Source organism: Hirundo rustica, chromosome 25, assembly GCF_015227805.2.
Source record: "Hirundo rustica isolate bHirRus1 chromosome 25, bHirRus1.pri.v3, whole genome shotgun sequence".
Taxonomy (NCBI): Eukaryota; Metazoa; Chordata; class Aves; order Passeriformes; family Hirundinidae; genus Hirundo; species Hirundo rustica.
In genome coordinates this window covers 198,544-216,960 of record NC_053474.1, presented here as the reverse complement: position 1 = coordinate 216,960, position 18,417 = coordinate 198,544, and the positions used below count along the sequence as shown (strand labels likewise).

At 58.8% G+C, this 18,417-nt stretch overlaps 1 protein-coding gene across 1 annotated transcript; it reads left to right on the top strand.

Annotated features, from left to right (window-relative positions):
• The first annotated feature begins 9,868 nt into the window (after positions 1–9,868).
• On the top strand, positions 9,869–18,359 carry HEYL (hes related family bHLH transcription factor with YRPW motif like). The gene is made up of 5 exons (XM_040086423.2): positions 9,869–10,045; positions 13,382–13,448; positions 13,823–13,906; positions 14,354–14,435; positions 15,817–18,359. The coding sequence occupies exons 1-5, from the start codon at positions 9,966–9,968 to the stop codon at positions 16,482–16,484; spliced, it is 981 nt and encodes a 326-aa protein (XP_039942357.1). The 5' UTR covers positions 9,869–9,965; the 3' UTR covers positions 16,485–18,359.
• The last annotated feature ends 58 nt before the right edge of the window (positions 18,360–18,417 follow it).

The window sequence follows — 18,417 nt, the reverse complement described above, 5'->3', positions numbered from 1 at the left end:
CACCCAGGGCTGGAAGGACAGATAAGGGGACCTGACGGCAGGAGAGCAAGCAAAGGGCACTTGCTATCAGCACCGGCGGGCCCGTGCCAGGATTTGAGCGGCCCGGCCATCACGTCCCTTCGACACCGCTATTTTTAGCCGTGGCTGCTGACACCTCTGTCACCAGTGCCTAAAATGGTCCCCCCTGAGCGCACCCAGGGCCACCCCGCGCCGCCGAGGCCACCAACGAAGCCGTGACTCAACGGGGTGTGTGTGGAGCTGCTGGCTGGCGGAGGCAGCCGGAGCCTCCTGCTGCCAAGAGGCAGCTCCGTGCTGGGCCAGCTCCACACTGGGGCAGCTCCGTGCTGTGCCAGCTCTGCACTGGGGCAGCTCCGTGCTGTGCCAGCTCTGCACTGGGGCAGCTCCACGCTGGGGCTGCTCCGTGCTGGGGCAGCTCTGCGCTGGGGCAGCTCCTCGGGAGATGCTCCAGGAGGTTCACGTTAGGGCCTGGTCCCTTGCCAGGAGGAGTCAGTGGGGTACACACACCACCTTCCACCTCTCCAGAACTGGGAATTGTCCAGCCCTGACTGGGAATCGTGGCTCTCCCTTGGTGTTGGTCCTTAAGGAATGGCTCTGTGGGAACTTCCACCCATGCTGGTGGGAATGACCCTTTGGCTACCGGGCTGCAGCCACACACGAGAGGGCAAAGATCTTGGAACCACAGAGCAAACCCACCCTGTTCCCTGCCCAGAGATCCCTTTTATAAAAAAACTGCCTCATTTTCCCAGTTCTGCTGAAAGCAGCGAGGGATGGAGGCGGAGATCTCCCTGTCCTGGCGTTTTCCCATTCCTGCAGCGAAGGCTCCGTTACCGGGGCTGCACTTCAAAGCTTTGCTGGCAGTGCTGTGCCGGATGGGGCTGTGCCATGATCCCCGGGGAGGAGAGCAGAGCAGAGCAGAAGAGGGGCTGTCTCAGGACTTTCTGGGGCTATGAGAGAGCTGGAGAGGGACTTCGGACAAGGGCATGGAGTGATAGGATGAGGGAGAATGGGTTTAAACTGAAGAAAGGTAGATTTAGATTGGCTATTGGGAAGAAATCCTTCCCTCTGAGGGTGCTGAGGCCCTGTCACCGGTTGCCCAGAGAAGCTGTGGATGACGGGGAGGATAAATGAGGGAAAATCTGCTCCGATTGCACTACGAGGGGAGCTTGGCTTCCCCGACCTGTGCAGACTTTTGGTGGGAATTGGAGCACAAGTGGGCACTGTTGTCCGTGCTGGAATTCCTGTCCATCCTGCTGGGCATGCGTTTGCCCCAGGGAACGGGGAACATTTCTCCTGGGGACAGGACGGGGACAGGGACACTTGTGGCGCTGAGCAGGTGCCACGAGAGGGCGTGGAGGGCTGTGCGGTGCCGCCGGAGGTGACCTGGTGGCCGATGTCCCCTCCTGGTGCCCTAAGCGGCGTCACCGCCTTCCACGGTGCCACCTGGCGCTCTGTCCCCTCAGGCTCGGGGAGTGTGAACGGGCGCCTCTGCCTCAGCACAGGGTCACCTGAGCCCCCGGGCTGCCCCCAGCCCCTTCCCCCGCGGGGTTTGACCTCCATGGGGAAGGGCAGCTCCTTGAAGCCCACCAAGCTGCGCACGCAGAGATTTTCCTCAGCGCCAGCTGTGGCGCGGGACACCGGTCCTTAAACGCCATCTCAGGCACTTTGTCACCCGGGGTGACCCGGCTGGGGGAGCTGCGGGGATCCCTTACAGCAGGGGTGGGGTGACGGGGGCTTGTCCTGCTGGCTGCACAAACAGGCCCCGCTTCCTCGCCGGCCTCCTCCAGGTGCGCCTGGGAATCATTAGGAACTCTCCGCGCCGGCTGAGTGTGGGAACTGGAAGAGAAAGCTGGAGAGAGGCCTTCTTTCATCTCCCCACTCCCTCCTCCCCCCGCGTCTGCCAAGCCTGGCTTCCTTTTGAATCCTTTAGCTTGTGCCAAGCGAGGGAGAAGAGGAGGGGGGAAGAAAGAGAAAAAGGGGAAAAAAAAAAAAGCAACAACCACAGGAATGCATCCAGGGATCTGGCTTCATTCAGGCTGCCGAGCCCTGAATACCCCGGCTCCACTCTGGGAGCTGGAGGGGGGGCGGCCGTGGCAGCAGTGGGAAAACAAACAGGGAAGCGCCGTGAGTGTCGCCACAGGGGGTGACAAAGGGTGTCAAGGGAGGGGGACACATCCCCTGCCGTGGCACCGGGGCTTGGGAGCAAAGCTCCCGTGTCCGGGTGACTCCCGGCCGTGTTCCATCCTGGAATGGGATGGGTTCCATCACCGTGGGGACGTGGTGCCCGTGTGCCAGGCCCGTACCCCCCTGCTAAGGCAACAGGGCTGCTGGCAGGGAGGGCGCCTGGGGGGCCTGGGAGCCTTTTCTCCAGCACATCGGGAGAAGGACGGTTTTTGACTCGCTGCCGACTTTATTCCCAGCAAATTAATAATTTCCTCTTGTGGCAGCAGCGTTGGCCCGTGCGAGTGCGTGCGCTGGTGGCTCCCACTGCCCTCCCCGCCGCCTCTCCCGCTCCTGGGGGGTCCACGCTGCAGCTCCCTCCATCCCTGTCCCCAGCTGCGCTCCTTCCAGCTGTGCGGAGCTGTCAGATCCAGCCCAGCTGCGCCGGCCGCGGCCTCGGGAGCATCCCGGCGGGAGCAGGGCCCGGCTGTGAACTGATGATGCGAGTGCCGGAGGTGGCGGGGAAGCGCCTTGGGTGGCGGCGAGCGAGGCGCAGCTCCAGGAAGGAGCTCTCGCTGCCTCTTGGCTTCGCAGCCGCTCTGGCAGCGCTCGGAGAAACGGGAAAAAAGCAGCGAGGGAGCCACCAGCACACGCCGGGCTCTGTCCTGGAGACGCGGGGCAGCTGCCGGGCAATGCCAGCACCGGATGGGAGCACCGGGCACCCCGGCAGAGCGCCTGGCAGCCGCCTGGGCGCGGCGTTTGTCACCCGAGTCCCGGCTCGCCGCTCCTCGCCGTGTGCCGTGCGCCCCGCGCATCGCCTCCTGCGCGCGTGGAAGCCGCTCCCGGGGCTGTCCGTGTGTCCGGCCGCGGCACCGACGCCTGTCCCGTGTGTGGGCACGCACCGTGGCACTCGGTATCGCAGATCTGCCGGGAACGCCAGCCGTTCCTCGGGCAGCGATTGTGTTTTGTTCCTTATTTATATCCCCGGGGTGGTGCCGCAGGTGGGCGATTGTTCCAACTGACAGCCTGAAAGGCGAAGGAACGAGACTGAACTTCCTGCTATTCAATTAGAGCGAGCGAGCGAGCGCTCAGCGGCAGCTGCTGGCTGCTGGCAGGAGCAGAACCCCTGCCGCCGTGGGCGCAGGGAAAGGCAGCAGAAGCTGCCTGGTGCCTTGGGCACGGCGGGTTCCGAAGCACCTCTGGCTGCCACTGCTCTCTCCTGAGTTTATTTTTTGGGAGGAGATTTCCCGATCAAAGCAGCTTCCATGGAGCAGAAGTCGGATGAGGAGGAGATGGGAAAGGGGCTCAGCCTGGAGAAAAGGGGGCTCAGGGGGAACCCCCGGGCTCTGCACAGCTCCCTGACAGGAGGGGACAGCCAGGCGGGGGTCAGGCTCTGCTCCCGGGGAACAGCGACAGGAAACTGCATCAGGTGTGCCAGGGGAAGTTTAGGTTGGATATTACAAAAAAATAAAGAGATCTTCACTGAAAGGGTGGTCAGGCATTGGAATGAGCTGCCCAGGGCAGTGGTGGAATCGCTGGAGGTGATTCGAAAACACCTTGGAGGTGTTCCAAAAACATGTGGAGGTGACACTCGGGGACACGGTTTAGTGGAGAGCACGGCGGTGCTGGGTTAATGGTTAGACTCGATTTTAAGGGTCTTTCCCAACTTTAATGACCCTGTGGGAAGCACCAGCATGGAAAACAGCAGCACGTGCTGGTGAGGGACACTTGAAGTGGGGAGAGGCGATGCCAGGAGGCAAAGCCCGGAGCTCCAAGTGCTGGAGGGAGCGGCTCCCAGCCCGAGCGCTGCAGCTTCACCTCTGCCCCGAACTCTGTGTGATCCCTGACCCTGGGGCCTCCGTGGCCGAGGGCTGGTGGCTTTGAAAGCCCTCTGGATGTGCACTTCCCCTCCTCTGTGCTGGAAGGGCCAGGGGATGATCCCGTCCCCTACTGACTGGGAGCCTCCTTGTCCCTGTTTCCCCAGACACGTCTGCGCTCCCTCCCGGAGGGCGGCAAAGGAGGAAGGAGTGTGTGCTCCTGTCAGCTCCACATTGGGAACAAACCTCTCCCCCTCTTCCCCTGCTCTGTCTGGGCCCCCTCTGAGGCACCAGGACCTTGTGGAAACCCCTGCAGCACCCAGGGCAGTGAGGGCTTCATGTGCCAGGAGCCCGAGGCCATCTCTGCTCCATTTCCTTCCCTCGCTCTTCCCCTCCTGGGCCCGATCCAGCTGGAGAAGAGGCTCCTGCTGCCACCTCTCCCTGCCCCTTCCCTGCCATCTGTCCCCAGCACAGTGACAACCTCACCGGTGGCGTTCCCGCTCAGGATCCTCCCGCGCACCCCGCAGCTCTCTATTTTTAATCCATCTGTTTCCGCGGGCTCGGGGTGTCTCCCAGGCTGGTTGTGATCATCAGGGCTGCAGTTGGAATCCGTTTGGCACGGCTGCAGCGCACGGAGAGCCCCACATGCCTCCACGCACGCCAGAGCCCGCAGCCCCGTCACCCTGCCCCGACGCAGAGGGTGGGAGCGGGCTGATCCCAGCACCTCGCACGAACGTCGCGGACTGGGGAGGTGACACTGCAGCCAAGGCAATCAGCAGCAATTAGCCCCTTTCGGGAAACGCTGCAGAGGCTTTTCCGTGCGTGCCGAAGCTTTGGAAGTGACGGGGGTTGGACATGCCAAACCACCGGCCGCGTCTGAGGGAGGTTCGGTGCCTCGTGTCACCTCCATGAGGCTGGGAGGGCTCGGGGGTGATGTCTGCGAACGCTAAAGGCACTCGTGTACCCCAGCAGCGCAGGCACAGGCTGTCATTGCCTCTCCAGTGCCATCTGGCCAGCAGCTAGAACCAGGGCTGTGTGCAGGAGAACATTTTACAACAGAAAGCAATTAACAGAATAAAGCCCTTTTAAAAATCCAGTAATTAAAAACAGTCCCTCCCCCTTGTTTTCCTTTTAAGCTGAAAGTTGCTGTTTACTCATTTGCTTTACAAAGTGTGCCTTGTTGTGGCTTCAGAAGAAATGAAAGTTTGAAGTGGTTAGAGAAGAAAGGCTTTGGGGCTGGTGCGTTCCAGGCAGGGCGGAGGGGCAGGGGCTCTCCAGCCCGGCTTGTTTGTATTTGTTCTTGTCTACTCACAAGATCGCTTAACACACATTTAACAAGTGGTGAAACTGTCTACCAGCCTGATCTCTCCCAGGGTTCATGAGAAGAGGCCTGGCACATTAGCATCGCTGGGGGAAGAGGAGGGGGGACCGGCCTTTTGAAGGGTTGGTGTTTTGGGGCCAAGTCCCAAACAAAGGCATTGTGTTCCCTGGAGCCCTGGGGACTGGCCCCGGGGGAAGGGCAGGACCTTGCCTCACCAGCCACGGGTTTTCCCATCCCAGCTCCTTGTTTCCTAGCACGGGTGCAGCCCATCCAAGGGTTCCAGCGGCCAGAGGTGGGAGCGGGGCTGGCACCTGCAGGGTGGCTCATCCCATCCCTCAGAGCGAGGGCCGAGGAACTCAGGGCTGCAGTGGCCATGGGGCCACCCTGTGCCACAGCAGCTCACCTGGTCCCCATCACCCTCTCTGCAAAATACAAAACACCAGAGAGGAGCAGCCCGGTGTCCAGCGGCAACAAATCTTGTGTCCACTCTGTGGGGCCACAGGGGAGCCCTGACTTCAGGGGGCTCCTGGACACGCAGTGTCCCTGTCTGTCGGCACGTTTGGTGCGATATTAATTATCACTCATTGTGGTTTCTCTGTAAAGTGAGTGCCCAGCGCAGCAGCATCATTATGGGTGGGGAAACTGAGGCATGTCAAGGGCCCAGCCCACTGGTGGTGTGTGGTGCTAAACCATCAGGATGTTCTGCTGATTCCAGAGCAGGGTGGTGATTCCGTCCCTGGTGTCCCTCAGCCCCGCTGGCCTGGTGACACAGAGCGGCACAGACTCAAGGGGACAGCAGCAGCTCCAGGGTGTCCCAGCTGTCAGCTTGGCAGGTGCAGCCTCGTGGAGCCCCATCCCATGGGATTTGCAGGGCTGAGCCGCATTCCCAGACCCGCCGTGGGGCAATAGGCGTGAGGACACAGACAGCCCTGCCAGGGTGGTGAGGGCAGCGCCGAATTTCAGCTCCAGGATCTGCCCTGTCCCTGCCTGGGGAAGGGTGAGGCCACGGGTTTGTGGGAAAATGTTGTTTTTCCCTCCCCTGGACTGCCCGTAGCAGTCGGCTGGGCGGGCTCTGGATTGCGTGGGCCGGGGAAGTGGGGGGGAGTTTGCAATTGTGGTGCCTCTGGCTTGGAGCAGAGCCAGGGCAAACAATCCTCTCCTGGCCCTGCTCCAGATCTGACAAAGCAGGAGGTGATACCGTATTCGTCCCTCCGCGCTTTCATCCCAAATCACCTCCTGAAAGCCCTGCCCGGTTCTCCTGCCTGTGATGAAATCTGCTCAGCCACAGAGCAAGGCAGCCTGTCCACAGCCAGGAATCCTGTCCAGCATCCCTGTGAGGCCTCTGCTTTGGAAATTACAGCTGTGGCTCTGGCAGGCGGCGGTGGGACCTGAGGTTAGGAGGTGATGTTGACTGAAGATGTGCGGACAGGGCATTCCAGGCACGCACGGGGTTAAACCAGAGGTGTCAGTTCACCGGGAGGTAACAGATAAGCCCTGCTCCTCGGCTGCCTCTGGCTTTCCAGAAGCCTTGCCCTCCCTCCCTCCCACATTCCAGCTGCTGCAGCTTTTCACAGCTGGCCGCTCTCCTGGGACATTTCCCAGAGCTGGGAAGGCGGGAGGGGAGGGAGCAGCGTGGTCCCAGCCTGGGAGGGGGGTTGGTGGCTGGGCTGACCCTGTCCCCTCCACGGACTCTCAGTCTGGAGCCCTTCAGCCCTTCATCCCCAGGACAGGCCTGGCACAGGCAAACCCAGGCAATCCCAGGTCCCTGGCAGGGATCCACCCTCAGTCCTGGCCCGGAGAGTTTTTCCTGCTGCAGGGAAGGGACATCAATCTTTGCAGCTCACTTATTCCTTGGCCTCTGAAGCAGGGTAGCCAATTAGTGCTGGGTGTGATGGATGGCTTAGCCCCGTCCTCGTGACACCCATCCTCTGGAAACAGTTCCCACCACGGAGAGGCACAGCCGGCCGGAGCAGGGGACAGCTCTCACCAGCTCGAGTCCCCGAGGGTCTCACAGGGGTCCCAGGGACGGGGACAGGCATGGCAGCAATGCTTGCTGTGATTCCAGAGGGGAAACAGCCCCGAGCATGGGGCCAGCGCTGTTAATGCAGGGCTCGGGGAGAGATTTCCTCTGATGATTCCCTGGTTTGGCTGTGGCAAAGCCTGGAGCTCTCCAGGGAAGAGCAAAGCAGAGGCTGGTCACCCACTGCTCGTGGCTCTGCTCTCGGGGTCACTGTACCGTGGGGATTGGCTGCAAAGCGAGAGGCCAGGAGGGGCTGAACCCCCATTTCTGCACCCCAGCTCCCCGTGCCCGCGGTGGGGGAGGTCTCGCTGCTCCTTCCCATGGGACATGGGTGACACTCCCGAAATCCATCTCCCCTCAGGCAGCTAAGCCCATTTAATCCTCCCTGTCGTCTCCACTGAACCGGCCCGTGAGGGGTCTCTGCTGCGCCTGGGGTGGCTCAGATGCCCCTCACAATCCCTCCTGGGATCCCTGGGGTCGATTATAAACGACTCTCCAGGAGCACGGGCTGGAGAAGGGATCCGATTACAGGAGAAGTGGGTTTTGGGGCCCCCGCTCTGTTCATAATGAAGTGTAATCCTAGGAAAACATGTTGCCAATTACACTCCAATTGAACCCAGATAATGATGCTTAGACAGGGCCCAGAAAAGATGGAGTCTGGACAGTGAATTCCTTTCTAATGGAGAAGAAAAGTGTTCCTCTGTGGCAGGTCTGGGCTCGGCTTGGTTCAGGCTGTGATATGAGTAAGAGCCTGAAACAACCAGTCTCAGGAACCCATTTAAATAGTTTTATCAGTGGAAAGAGTATTAATCTCTCAAAAACACATGTTTATGGGAAGTTTGGTTTGGAGATGTATGTGTTTCTAACTGAAATCACTTTGGAAAGGGAGGAAGAACGAGCCTCAAAACTGCTAAAATAACACTTTTCTAATTCTTCTGGTTCAAAGTAACTTTTCATTTGGAAATGTAAGCTAATAACAGCTCGGCTTCTTGACCACTTCTCATAGTGAAAACAAAACACCAGAATTAGAGTAACAAAGTGCTGCGGCCTAAAGCAAAGGTTTTACCTTCCTTTTCAGTTTACAAACACTGCCGAGATGTCAGATTTCCACTCCAGCCCGGGACAGGTGGTTCAGGTCGCTGCGGCCTCCCTTCAGGAGGGAGGGTGGAGTGGTTCAGTCCCAAAAAACCGCTCGGGAAGGGAGGGGGGAACCGTGCTTTGCTGGGCTGGGGCAGGCGTGGGCGAAGGGCAGGCAGGAGCCGGGATTTGGCTTTTCCGGAGCTGCTGGCGAGGTGCTGGGGAATTGCAGACACCCCGGTGCTGGCGGGTGCAGCGTGGGTGAGCCGGCAGAGATGGCTGAGGGAGATAGGGAGCACCCCAGGAGGCCACGGGGGACGGGTGGCTTGGCTGGCCCGAGCGGCGACGGGCTCTTATCGCCGCCGCGGTCTCCGCAGAAGGGCTTTGGGAAACCCACGTGTTGCCAGATCTCAGCGCTGATTATTTTCTTCAAAATAAAAGGCATTATTTTCGTACTGGGAACCTCCACTTCAGCGCTCTCCCTCCTCCCCTTCTCCCCGTCTCTCTCCCACACGCACACGTTTTTGCTGCCTTGGGGGATTTTAGCAGCGCAGGGCTCTGAAAAACAGATTCCAGCCTCCTCGCCGCCAGAGCAGCGAAAGGGAGACGCTCACTGCGGGTTAAAGTTTCCAGCATCGTGGAAAGAGACGCGAAAACAACGATTCATCCCAGTGTTACAAAGCCTAAAGTCGGGCTTGGGCCGTTTAGTCTCACGGGGCCGGTGTCAAACGCCCTGGCAGCGCCGTGAGCTGGCACTCGAGGCTGTGGGAGCGTGGCAGGACGCCGAGCTCCCGGCGGGACCACCGCCGTGCGGTGCCAGACCTGGCCCGAGCGCGGTGCCACCGCTGCCGCCGCGGCCCTCGGCAGCGGCCACGGATTAATCCCAGTCGAGGGCCCTTTGAGCGGCGTCCTCAAACGGCACCGCGCTTCGAGCAAGCCGGTTTCCATCTGAGCCGTGAGCCTGCAAAGTGCCTGCGCCGCGCGGAGCCGGGCAGACATGTGTGTGCGTGTGGGGCTGGATGTTGATTTTTCCCTGAAACAACTCGAGGCTTTATCAGTCCCATCTCTTTCCCACGGTTTTCTGTTGCCAGTGAGGTCACTGGTCCCTTTAAACTGGGGCTGAGGCCAATGTGCAGCGGGTGGAAGGGGGGCCGTGGGCAGGAGGGGGGGGACATGAGACGGTTCACACAGACTGTTCCTTTTACAGGAAGACTTGGGATTTCGACCAGCGAGCGGGAGGAGGCGGGGGGGCGAGGGGGGGCCCTGGGAACCGGGGAGCGCCGGCGCGGCCGCGTAATCCGTCACTCCCGGGAGATGGTGGCTCATTAACCCATTACCCGGGAGGTGGGGACGTGCCGGGAGGGAGCCAGGGAAGGAGAGCCGGGGGTGGGAGAGGCAGCGCGGGCAGGGGAGGAGCCGTACGGGGCCGGAGCCGCGGAGCCCGGGCAGGGACAGAGCAGTGCCCCGAGCGCGGCGGGCGAGCACGGCGGCGGCCACCGGGGCCACGCGTGGGACAACCTCGCCGAGCCCAGCGGCCTCTGCCCCCGCCAGGATGAAGCGGCTCTGCGAGGAGAGCTCGTCCGACACCGAGTCTGACGGCACCATCGACGTGGGCCGGGAGGAGGAGTACAGGTGAGGGCAGGCTCCGTTCCGCGCGGGGTTTTTGGGGTCCCGGCACCGCTCCCCCCGAGCCGCTCGGGGCGGCAGCGCTCGGTGCCAACTGGGGCACGGCACGGGAGAGCACCGGCGCTGCCAGCGCCGCACCGAGAGTCCCTCGCACCTCGCTTAACCCCTCGGGGTCGGGCTGGTCCTGCGGGGACCGGCAGCATGACCCCAGAGTGCCGGCCGGGGCTGGTGCTGGCCGTGGGGCTGACCCCACAAAACCGACGTGGCCGTGCAAGCGTTAAAGCTGTTAGGTGCTTCAAGGAAATCCCGTTAAAGCCAGCGCGGTGGCCTTGTCCTGCCAGGTGGGAGAGGGGCAGTACGAGCCCATTCTCTGCGCCCCGAGATGGGGCAGCCCCACGCCCCTGCCCTCCCGGCAGTCCGAGGGCTCCCAGGGAATGTGGAAGAAACCGGGAGGTTTTGCATGAGAAAAACGCTTCTGCTCTGCTGATGCATTCGTAACGCAGCAGCTGGGGCTGTGATGTGCTGGGGAGGGAGCCCGAGCAGGGAAGGGCTGTGCCGGTGCCCCTCGGCACTGTCCCATCGCTGCTGAGCCGCGCTTCCAGCTCTGGGGCTTTGCTGATGGCGAGGAAATGCTGAGGACAATTGGCCGTGTGTGGCTCCCCGGGCCGTGCCCTCAGGCTTCCCCGTGCTCCCCTGGCACCGGGCATCCCCAGCGCCGCTGGCAGCCCCGGTTCCCAGGCTGGCTCAGCCCTCCCAGGCTCCGAGGGTGCAGACGGCGCAGGGGATGAAGGAAAGGCTCTGTTATTTGTTCCCATCCAAAAATCAGCTGCTTTTGAACTCTTGTTTCAGTCGCCAAGTGTCCCTCCTCCCTCTGCGTCCAGCGAGGCCTTGGATTAATTCATTCCCTCTTGCTCTTTGGTATCCTGAGCAGAGAAGCTGCCTGGCTGGTGCCAAGCTCAGGTTCTCACGGGACTAAATTCGTGAATCTGCTTCTGATACAGTCGCAGCAGAGTCGGGCACGTCTTACACAAAATGACCTGCAGAAATTCCCTGAGCCCTTACGCAGTTCCCAAGTGCATCAATATTTAAGCTGCTTTCCTGCTGCAGGTGAAATATATCCCACCTCTTCCCATCCGTGCAGCACAGAGTCCACAGGAACCCGAGGGATAAAATACTGGAATTGTCACAATATTTTATTTCAGTGACCAGTAACGATGAACTTTTAATCTCTCTCTGGTGCTGCTAATGTGTTTGTCTTCTCAAGGCAGCGGTAGAACCAGGCTGGCTGTGATCTGGTGATATTTGTATGGGTGGATGTTGTTCCCCACGTCATGCAAACCCATGGCCAAAAGAGCTGTTCCTGCCCTGCTGAGGTCACACCCCAAGTAATGTCATCCTGCATGGGATGCTGGTGCACCCCGAAAAATCAAACACTTCCAGGTGGGGAGTGAGGAGGAGTGATTAGAGCAGAGAGAGGCTGCCTGGCTGGGGCTCCCAGCCCATTACCCACCGGTTGAGTGGTTTGGGCAAACCAGTTTCCCTGTACTGAGGGGATGAGTCACGCCGGGTGTGAGGCTTGGATCAGTGCATGGAGCAAGTTTAGGCTCCGGGGTCACTGCAGAAGTGCAAGCTCTGCTCAGTTCACAGCCAAAGCTATGCTGTGGATGATAAAACCAAGCAAAGAGCAATGCAGAAATTTCAATCACCAGGGAATACACTCACACTATCTTTTATGTGGTTCAAATCCACCAGATGTATTTTTAAAGTACATTTTGCAGAGAGGTGGATGTTGATATCCACATCTGGACGTGAAGCTCACAAAGAGCAACGCATCCAGATCGCTCTACAAAGAGAGTTTCAAAAATCACTATTCCTCTTCGGGTGCCTACTTTGCATTTCCAGGTGAATTCACCACCTACCCCCTGCACCTAAAATGCCCTGGTGTCCATGCAGAGCCCGTTTTCACATCAGAATTGCTCATTCTTTGCGTGTCTGTGTAGCTGGCGATGCTTGTTAGTACTTGTGGGGCCAGTCAGCACCTCTGCTCAGAGAGCCCACCCAGCAGACATTCAAATAGGGGACCTGTATGGAGATGAGCGGAGCAGGCAGTAGAAGAACGTGTTATTGTGTAAAACCACTTCTGAAAGTGCCTCGCTTGGGCCGATTTTTAATAGGCTGAGCTGGGTCTAGTTTTCGGCTCGCTGCAGACAGTCTGTGCAGGAAAATCCTTAATAAGCTTCGTCAAACTGAAAAACATTTGTATTGGGGTGAACCCGAGCGCCCGTTTCCCAGATTTGGGTGTCTGACACGAGCTCCGGTCCCTGCGGCGCCCTGGGCTGGCCGGGATTGCAGGCGGCTGCGTGTTCACATCCCTGCTCCGAGTTTCGTAAGGCACTGAAACAGCCCTGAGCCAGCTCCGCTTTCCAGAGGGACAAACGCTGCTTGGGGGAGGTGGGAGCTGGCCCCGCCAGCCTCATCCCCCTCCTCAGCCGTGGGGTCTTGCTCCAGGGAGTTTCCCACGCCCGGTTATCCATAGTTATGGAGAGTTCACCTCCGTGGGGACCTAAGGGTTGAACTCTGCCTCCCTCTGCATGTCTAGTGCTGACCTTTGGTGCCTTTAGCCTGGTGGTTTGTGGGGCCCTGTCCTTCGCCTGTCCCCACGATGTCCCTCATCCCCTAAGCAGAGCTGTGAGCCAGCAGGAGGGTCCCTGCTCTGTCACCTCCTGCCAGGTGCCCTCCCTGCCCAGCTCCTGGCCCCTCTCTGAATGGTTCAGGGGTGTCCGTGAGTTCGGAACATCCCAGCCCACCCTGAAAATTGTGGTTTGGGAATCGACTCTCTGAGAAGCCCTCAGAAACCACATCAGTGCCACCACTGGCCTCACCCTGAGGAGCAGCCAGCCCTGCCTGGGTGGGAGCTCGGATCCCAGAACTCAGATCCCTCCTGCTAGCCTGGCTCTGAGATGCAAAGCCCGGCAGGCTCAGACACGAGAGACGGGAGGTTCACACATGGAGGAAAAAGGGCCCTGACTCCAGAGCTCAGATCGCCGCTCTTCCAGCCCCGTGGAGATGCCATCGCAGGCTGGGATTGAGGAATTGTGCCTGGGAGTGGATGGACAGTTTGGTGCAGAAATCTCAGAGGGGAGAGAGTGGGATTCAAGTCTCTGCTTTGCTCCCCATCCCCAATTCCTGAGCTCTGTGTTGTGGGTAAAAATGAGATGGGAACCACAGAAGACATTTTTTTGGGGTGGGGGGAGGAAACTGCAGATGGCAAACGTTTGTAGAACATATGTGCAACAGAGGTTGCTCTCCAGCCAGAAATGATCCCCTCTTCTTCCTTTCCAGCCATGTTTCCAGGTCTGTGTCTCCCACCACGACCTCTCAGATACAAGCCAGGAAGAAGAGGAGAGGGGTGAGTGTCCTTTATGATGCCAGCTGTGTCCCCTGGTCAGGTCAGGCTGGCCCTGTGTGCACTGGGGGGCTGTTGGCCCATCCTTACTGTTAGGACACTGTAAAATCACTTTTACATCCCTCCTGCTCCGCCTCCTGCAGAACTTCTCCCCAAAGCCAAATTTTTTTTCAGAGACTTGGCCTCAAACCTGGCAGAAAAGGGGAGAGCAATTTCACCTGGGGTTATCGTGCCAGTTCACATTTCTTCACTCAGCTTTTGCACCCCAAAAATGTTCACACGCGGGGCCCTTCCAAAGCACCTGGAGGGCTTTAGGTCTGTGAGCCGTGCCTGTGAGTGACTGTGGTTTCTTCTGTCTGCTTGGAAATCTCCCGCAGATCATCGAGAAGCGGCGCCGTGACCGCATCAACAGCAGCCTCTCGGAGCTGCGGCGCCTGGTGCCCACGGCCTTCGAGAAGCAGGTGTGTGTTTGTGTGAGCCCCTGGTGCCCTCCCGTGAGGGCTGCAGGCTTTGGGGTACAGCCCCCAGGATGAGGAAGCCTGGAGCAAGGCTATGCCTTTCTTATCATCATCACTGCAGGCAATAAGTAGGTGGTGGAGATGGGGTGGTGAAATGCTATTAGCAAATATTCAGGAGCCCTGGGGAGGATAAATTCAATCTAAGAGTTTTGCAGATATGAGGAAGCACAGAAATGGGGATTTTTCAATCTGCATCGGGAAGGAGCTCCTTTTTCTGCTCACTTGATGTAAGAAACAGAGCCCCGGTGGATGCCCTGCGCCATTCTGCGCACTCCTGGGCTTCAGGGAGGCTTCAGGAAGGAAATCATCGGTCAGACCCTGGCTTCTCAGAGGCACAAAGCCCTGGACCATAAAATGACAAATGGCTTTTCCTTTCTGCTCCCAACACAGGGGTCTTCCAAGCTGGAGAAGGCAGAAATTCTACAAATGACAGTGGATCACTTAAAAATGCTTCATGCCACAGGAGGAACGGGTAAGAACTGCTCTTAGGAGCACATGGGTGAGGTGAAGGTGCAAACCTGGAAGGAAAATTCTCCATCAGCAGCAGCAGCAGCAGCAAGCTGCCTCCAGCCAGCTCTGCCTGCTTCCCAAGGGAGGCACCCTCTGAGGAGGGCAGATGGGCATTTTCCTAGAGATGGGTCGGCATTCCATGCATCCATTTGGGGTACTGGGGTGTGTGGGACGGTGAAGGCCCAGCCCCACAGGGACAGCACTGCTGGTGTCACACCCCCTGCTAAAAGCCGTTTTGCCAGAGACTCATTTATTCCTGCTCAGAAGTGGAGCCTGCTTCCAGAAAAACCATATTAAACTCTTTACCTCCTCCCTGGGATACATTTCCTGCGGAGGCTGAATTCTGCATGAGGACTCTGCAAATAAACAAGGCTTTTTTCCCCTTTCTGTTCTTTTTTTTTTTTTTTTTTTTTTAATGTGTGTGTGTTGGTTGTTATAAGAAGAGAGAGGGGGCCCTGTGCAAAATTCAACAAAGCTCTTATTTGTACTGAGACCTCAGTACAGACCCTCTGTCCTGTTCCAGTTAACAGGATGGAGATCACAGCTCCAGTAAAGAAGCCTCTGGCTTGCTTACCACCCAGTTTTGGCTTGCTGGGGACGTTGCTGGCACCCAGGCTTTGGTTCAGGGCTGTAACTTGGTCTGGAACATTTGTTTAGATATTCAGTTTGACTGCACTGCAACAAAGGGCTGCATTGTCACAAGAGACCCCGTCAAGCACAGTGGTCCAGCGCTTCACTGTGCTGTGACATTCTCTGCTTTATTGCTTATGAAGCTCCAAGTTGGGAGCAGAAGCCTGAAAATCAGCGGTTGGCTGCTGATTTCTATGGCTTTGAGCTTTCTCAGCCCAGCTGTTTTGGTTCTGCCACTGCCCTATGACAGTGGTTTAAAGGGAGTGTAAATTTTGGGAGCCAGGCAGAGAGAAGTGGTGCTAAGCTGTGCCTCGAGGACACACTGTCCTGAGTGGAATATCCCCCTGGCAAAGGCAGCCCAATCCCAGTGCCCAGCTAGCCCATAGCCGTGTCTCTGGCAGTGGTAACTGATAGAATCCAAAAGGAACTAATTCTTCCTTCTTGAACACTGCTCACAAAACCTCTCACTGTTCTCACACGGCGTGAGAGGCTCCCTGAGCCGGACGGGTTTATCCCGGTGAGATAACCACAGATGCTGCTCTCATGCACGCTCCAGTCCCTTGGGACACCCACTTGGCTGCCTGCTTCAGGAATATCACATGGCAGCAAAGTGCCTCAAGTGAAATACACAGTGCATTAGAGAGGGTAGTGAAATCCAAGCGCATTCCTGAGCTCGGCGCAGCCTTACTGTCACCCACGTTCTCTCCCTCCAGGCTTCCTGGATGCCCGGGCTCTGGCCGTGGATTACAGAAGCATCGGATTCCGCGAGTGTCTCACCGAAGTTGTCAGGTACCTGGGCATCCTCGAGGGCCAAAACGCTGCCGACCCCATCCGGCTGCGCCTCCTCTCCCACCTGAATAATTACGTGGCGGAAATGGAGCCTTCGCCCGTGGCCACGTCCCTGCTGCCCATCCAGACCTGGCCGTGGTCCTTCCTGCACGGCGCCGCCGGCCCTGTGCAGATGCCCAGGAGGGAGGCTGCTCCTGCTCCCCTTGTTTTGACTGCATCTTCCCTGGCCTACCCCAGCCCCGCGGTGAGGCCGGCCCCTCTCCGCCGTGTCCCCGGCGAGATGCTGCCGTCCCGCCGGAGCTTCCTGGCCGGCAGGATGGGCTCCTCCAGCCGGAGGGCTCGGGCGAGCGGCTCGGCCGCAGCCGTGCCAGCTGTGCCCAGGATGCCGTCACCAGCGGGAGCACTGAGAGAGGGCTCATCCAAGAGCAGCCAGATCGCCACATTCCTCTTCTCCCCAGCCTCTGCCGGCGTCCCTGTGCCGCCAGCTTATGCAGCACCTCCCGTCTTGAGCACCGCTGCGCAGGGACCAGGGATCAGGGTTGGGACATCCAGGATCTGCCGCTCCTGGGCGACGGAAATCGGGGCTTTCTGACCCTCCCTTCCCCTCCGGAGACAGGAATTCTTCAGCGCTCATTGCCCACAGGGCTGAGAACAAACTCGGTTGAAAAGGCATCTTTCCTGCTTTGCAGAAGCCAAGGATCCATAGAGAAAATTCTCTCTGCTCTTCCCTCCCTCCTTGCACCGCCCTCCTCGCCTCACCATCACACGTCCTCTCCCTCGTGACGCCTGCAAACGTAAATCACATCCAGTTCCATGCACTTGTCTGCACGAGGCCACGCTCCAGACCCTTCTGGCTACGAGGCACATGCAGATCCCAGCCCCGTTCCTCCTCCAGCAAACCCCTCTGCAGAACCCAGCCTTGCTCTCCTTTGGAAAACAGCCAGCTTTGAAATACTGTCTTCATTTCCCCGGGGACTCGGAGCTGCCAGCTAGACTTGCTCGTGCTGATTCCCTGCAACGCTCCCCCGGCTGCAGCACCTAATTTTGGTGTGGTGGGATGGACACAGCTCACACCCTGTGCCCAGCACCACTGGCACGCACAAGGCAGGCTCCAGCCCCCCCAGCTCCCGAAAAGAACTGGCTGCCTGCTAATCCCTGTGCTTTCCTCTCCGCATTACCAGCTTTTCCCACTTATGTGCCCTTAAGGTGGAGTGAGGCTGCGGCTTAGCAGGGCTGGTTCCCACAGCCCGGCTGCGATCCCGCCGTGGCTGCAGGGCCTGTGCTGGGTTCCTGGCACAAACCCTGCTGGAGCAGCTGCCAGGCTGCCCGGGCACAGCCCCTGCCCCGCACTGAGGTGTGAAGACGTGAGACAGAGGATTTCAGAGGGACGCCTGCCACGGAGGGGAAGGCTCTGACGGCCACAGTGAGAAGAAAATGCCTTTCCCTCTGCCAGCCTCCCTGCCGGAGCTGTCTCTCCTCCACCCCCAGCTGCACAGCCGTGACTGCAAAGGGGGAAAATGGGTTGGAGCAGCCTGAATTTGAAGTGCCTCCCTCCTTCTCCCTGAGCCCAGCAGCCCCCACCCTCCCCTCCCACAATGCCTCTGTTTTCTTTCTCCAGCACCATGTTTGGGTCTCACACTTCTCATCCCCTTCCCTGGGCCGGGACCAAAAGCCACTGAGGTGCCACTGCACTTGTCCTCAGTCCTGAGAGCTCTCCCTGCCTTGCCCTGTGTGCTCCTAGGTGACTGACAGCAGATCACACCTCTGCTCCTGCAGCTGGCCTCCCCTCCCCTCTTCTTTGGGCAGAAAGAACAGAAACTTGAAGCTTCCAAGCCACCCCTGCCCCTGTGCCACGTCCCGTGGTGGCGGGGCAGGGTGTCCCAGTGCTCCCCCTCACCTGCTCCCTGCATTTGTGCCTTGACTTGCTGGGATACATGTGCAGAATATTCTGGACCCAGCTGCATGCCCAAGCCCCTGCCCACTTCTACAGCACTCTGACATGGAAAGAGAGAAAAGGTCAGTGCAAAGGAAGGTAAAAAAGAGGGAGATCTCTTTTGAATGGGAGAAGCTCTTCCCATGCCTCAGGTCAGAGGTGCAGCCTGTTGGGCTGTGCGGATGAGCTGTTGTTTTCCTTCCTGCAGATGGTATCTGCCATGTGCATGCCAATGTATGTATCTGCCTCTCTTTGGGAAGTGAGTCCCTCCCAGTTGTTTTGATGGAAGTCATCGCACTTAATACACAGAAATGCCTCTGCTGCTTCTCACCCTTGTCCTCAAGTGCAGGAATCAGCCAGGAACAACATATTCCCTTTTAATAAAGTCACAGGAGGGAAATCCTCGTGGACCCTGGCTGTTCCTGCAGCTGGTTTGTGCACTAGAGCTCACGGCCTCACTTTACACTGTGCAGTGCTCTTAGATTCATGAGCTGTGACATCAGCAAAGGTGTCAAATAAAGTCTTTCAAACCCCTGTTCTGGTTGTGAAATGTGGTGTTGAAGTGAATCCGATCTGCTCATCCAGCCTGCCT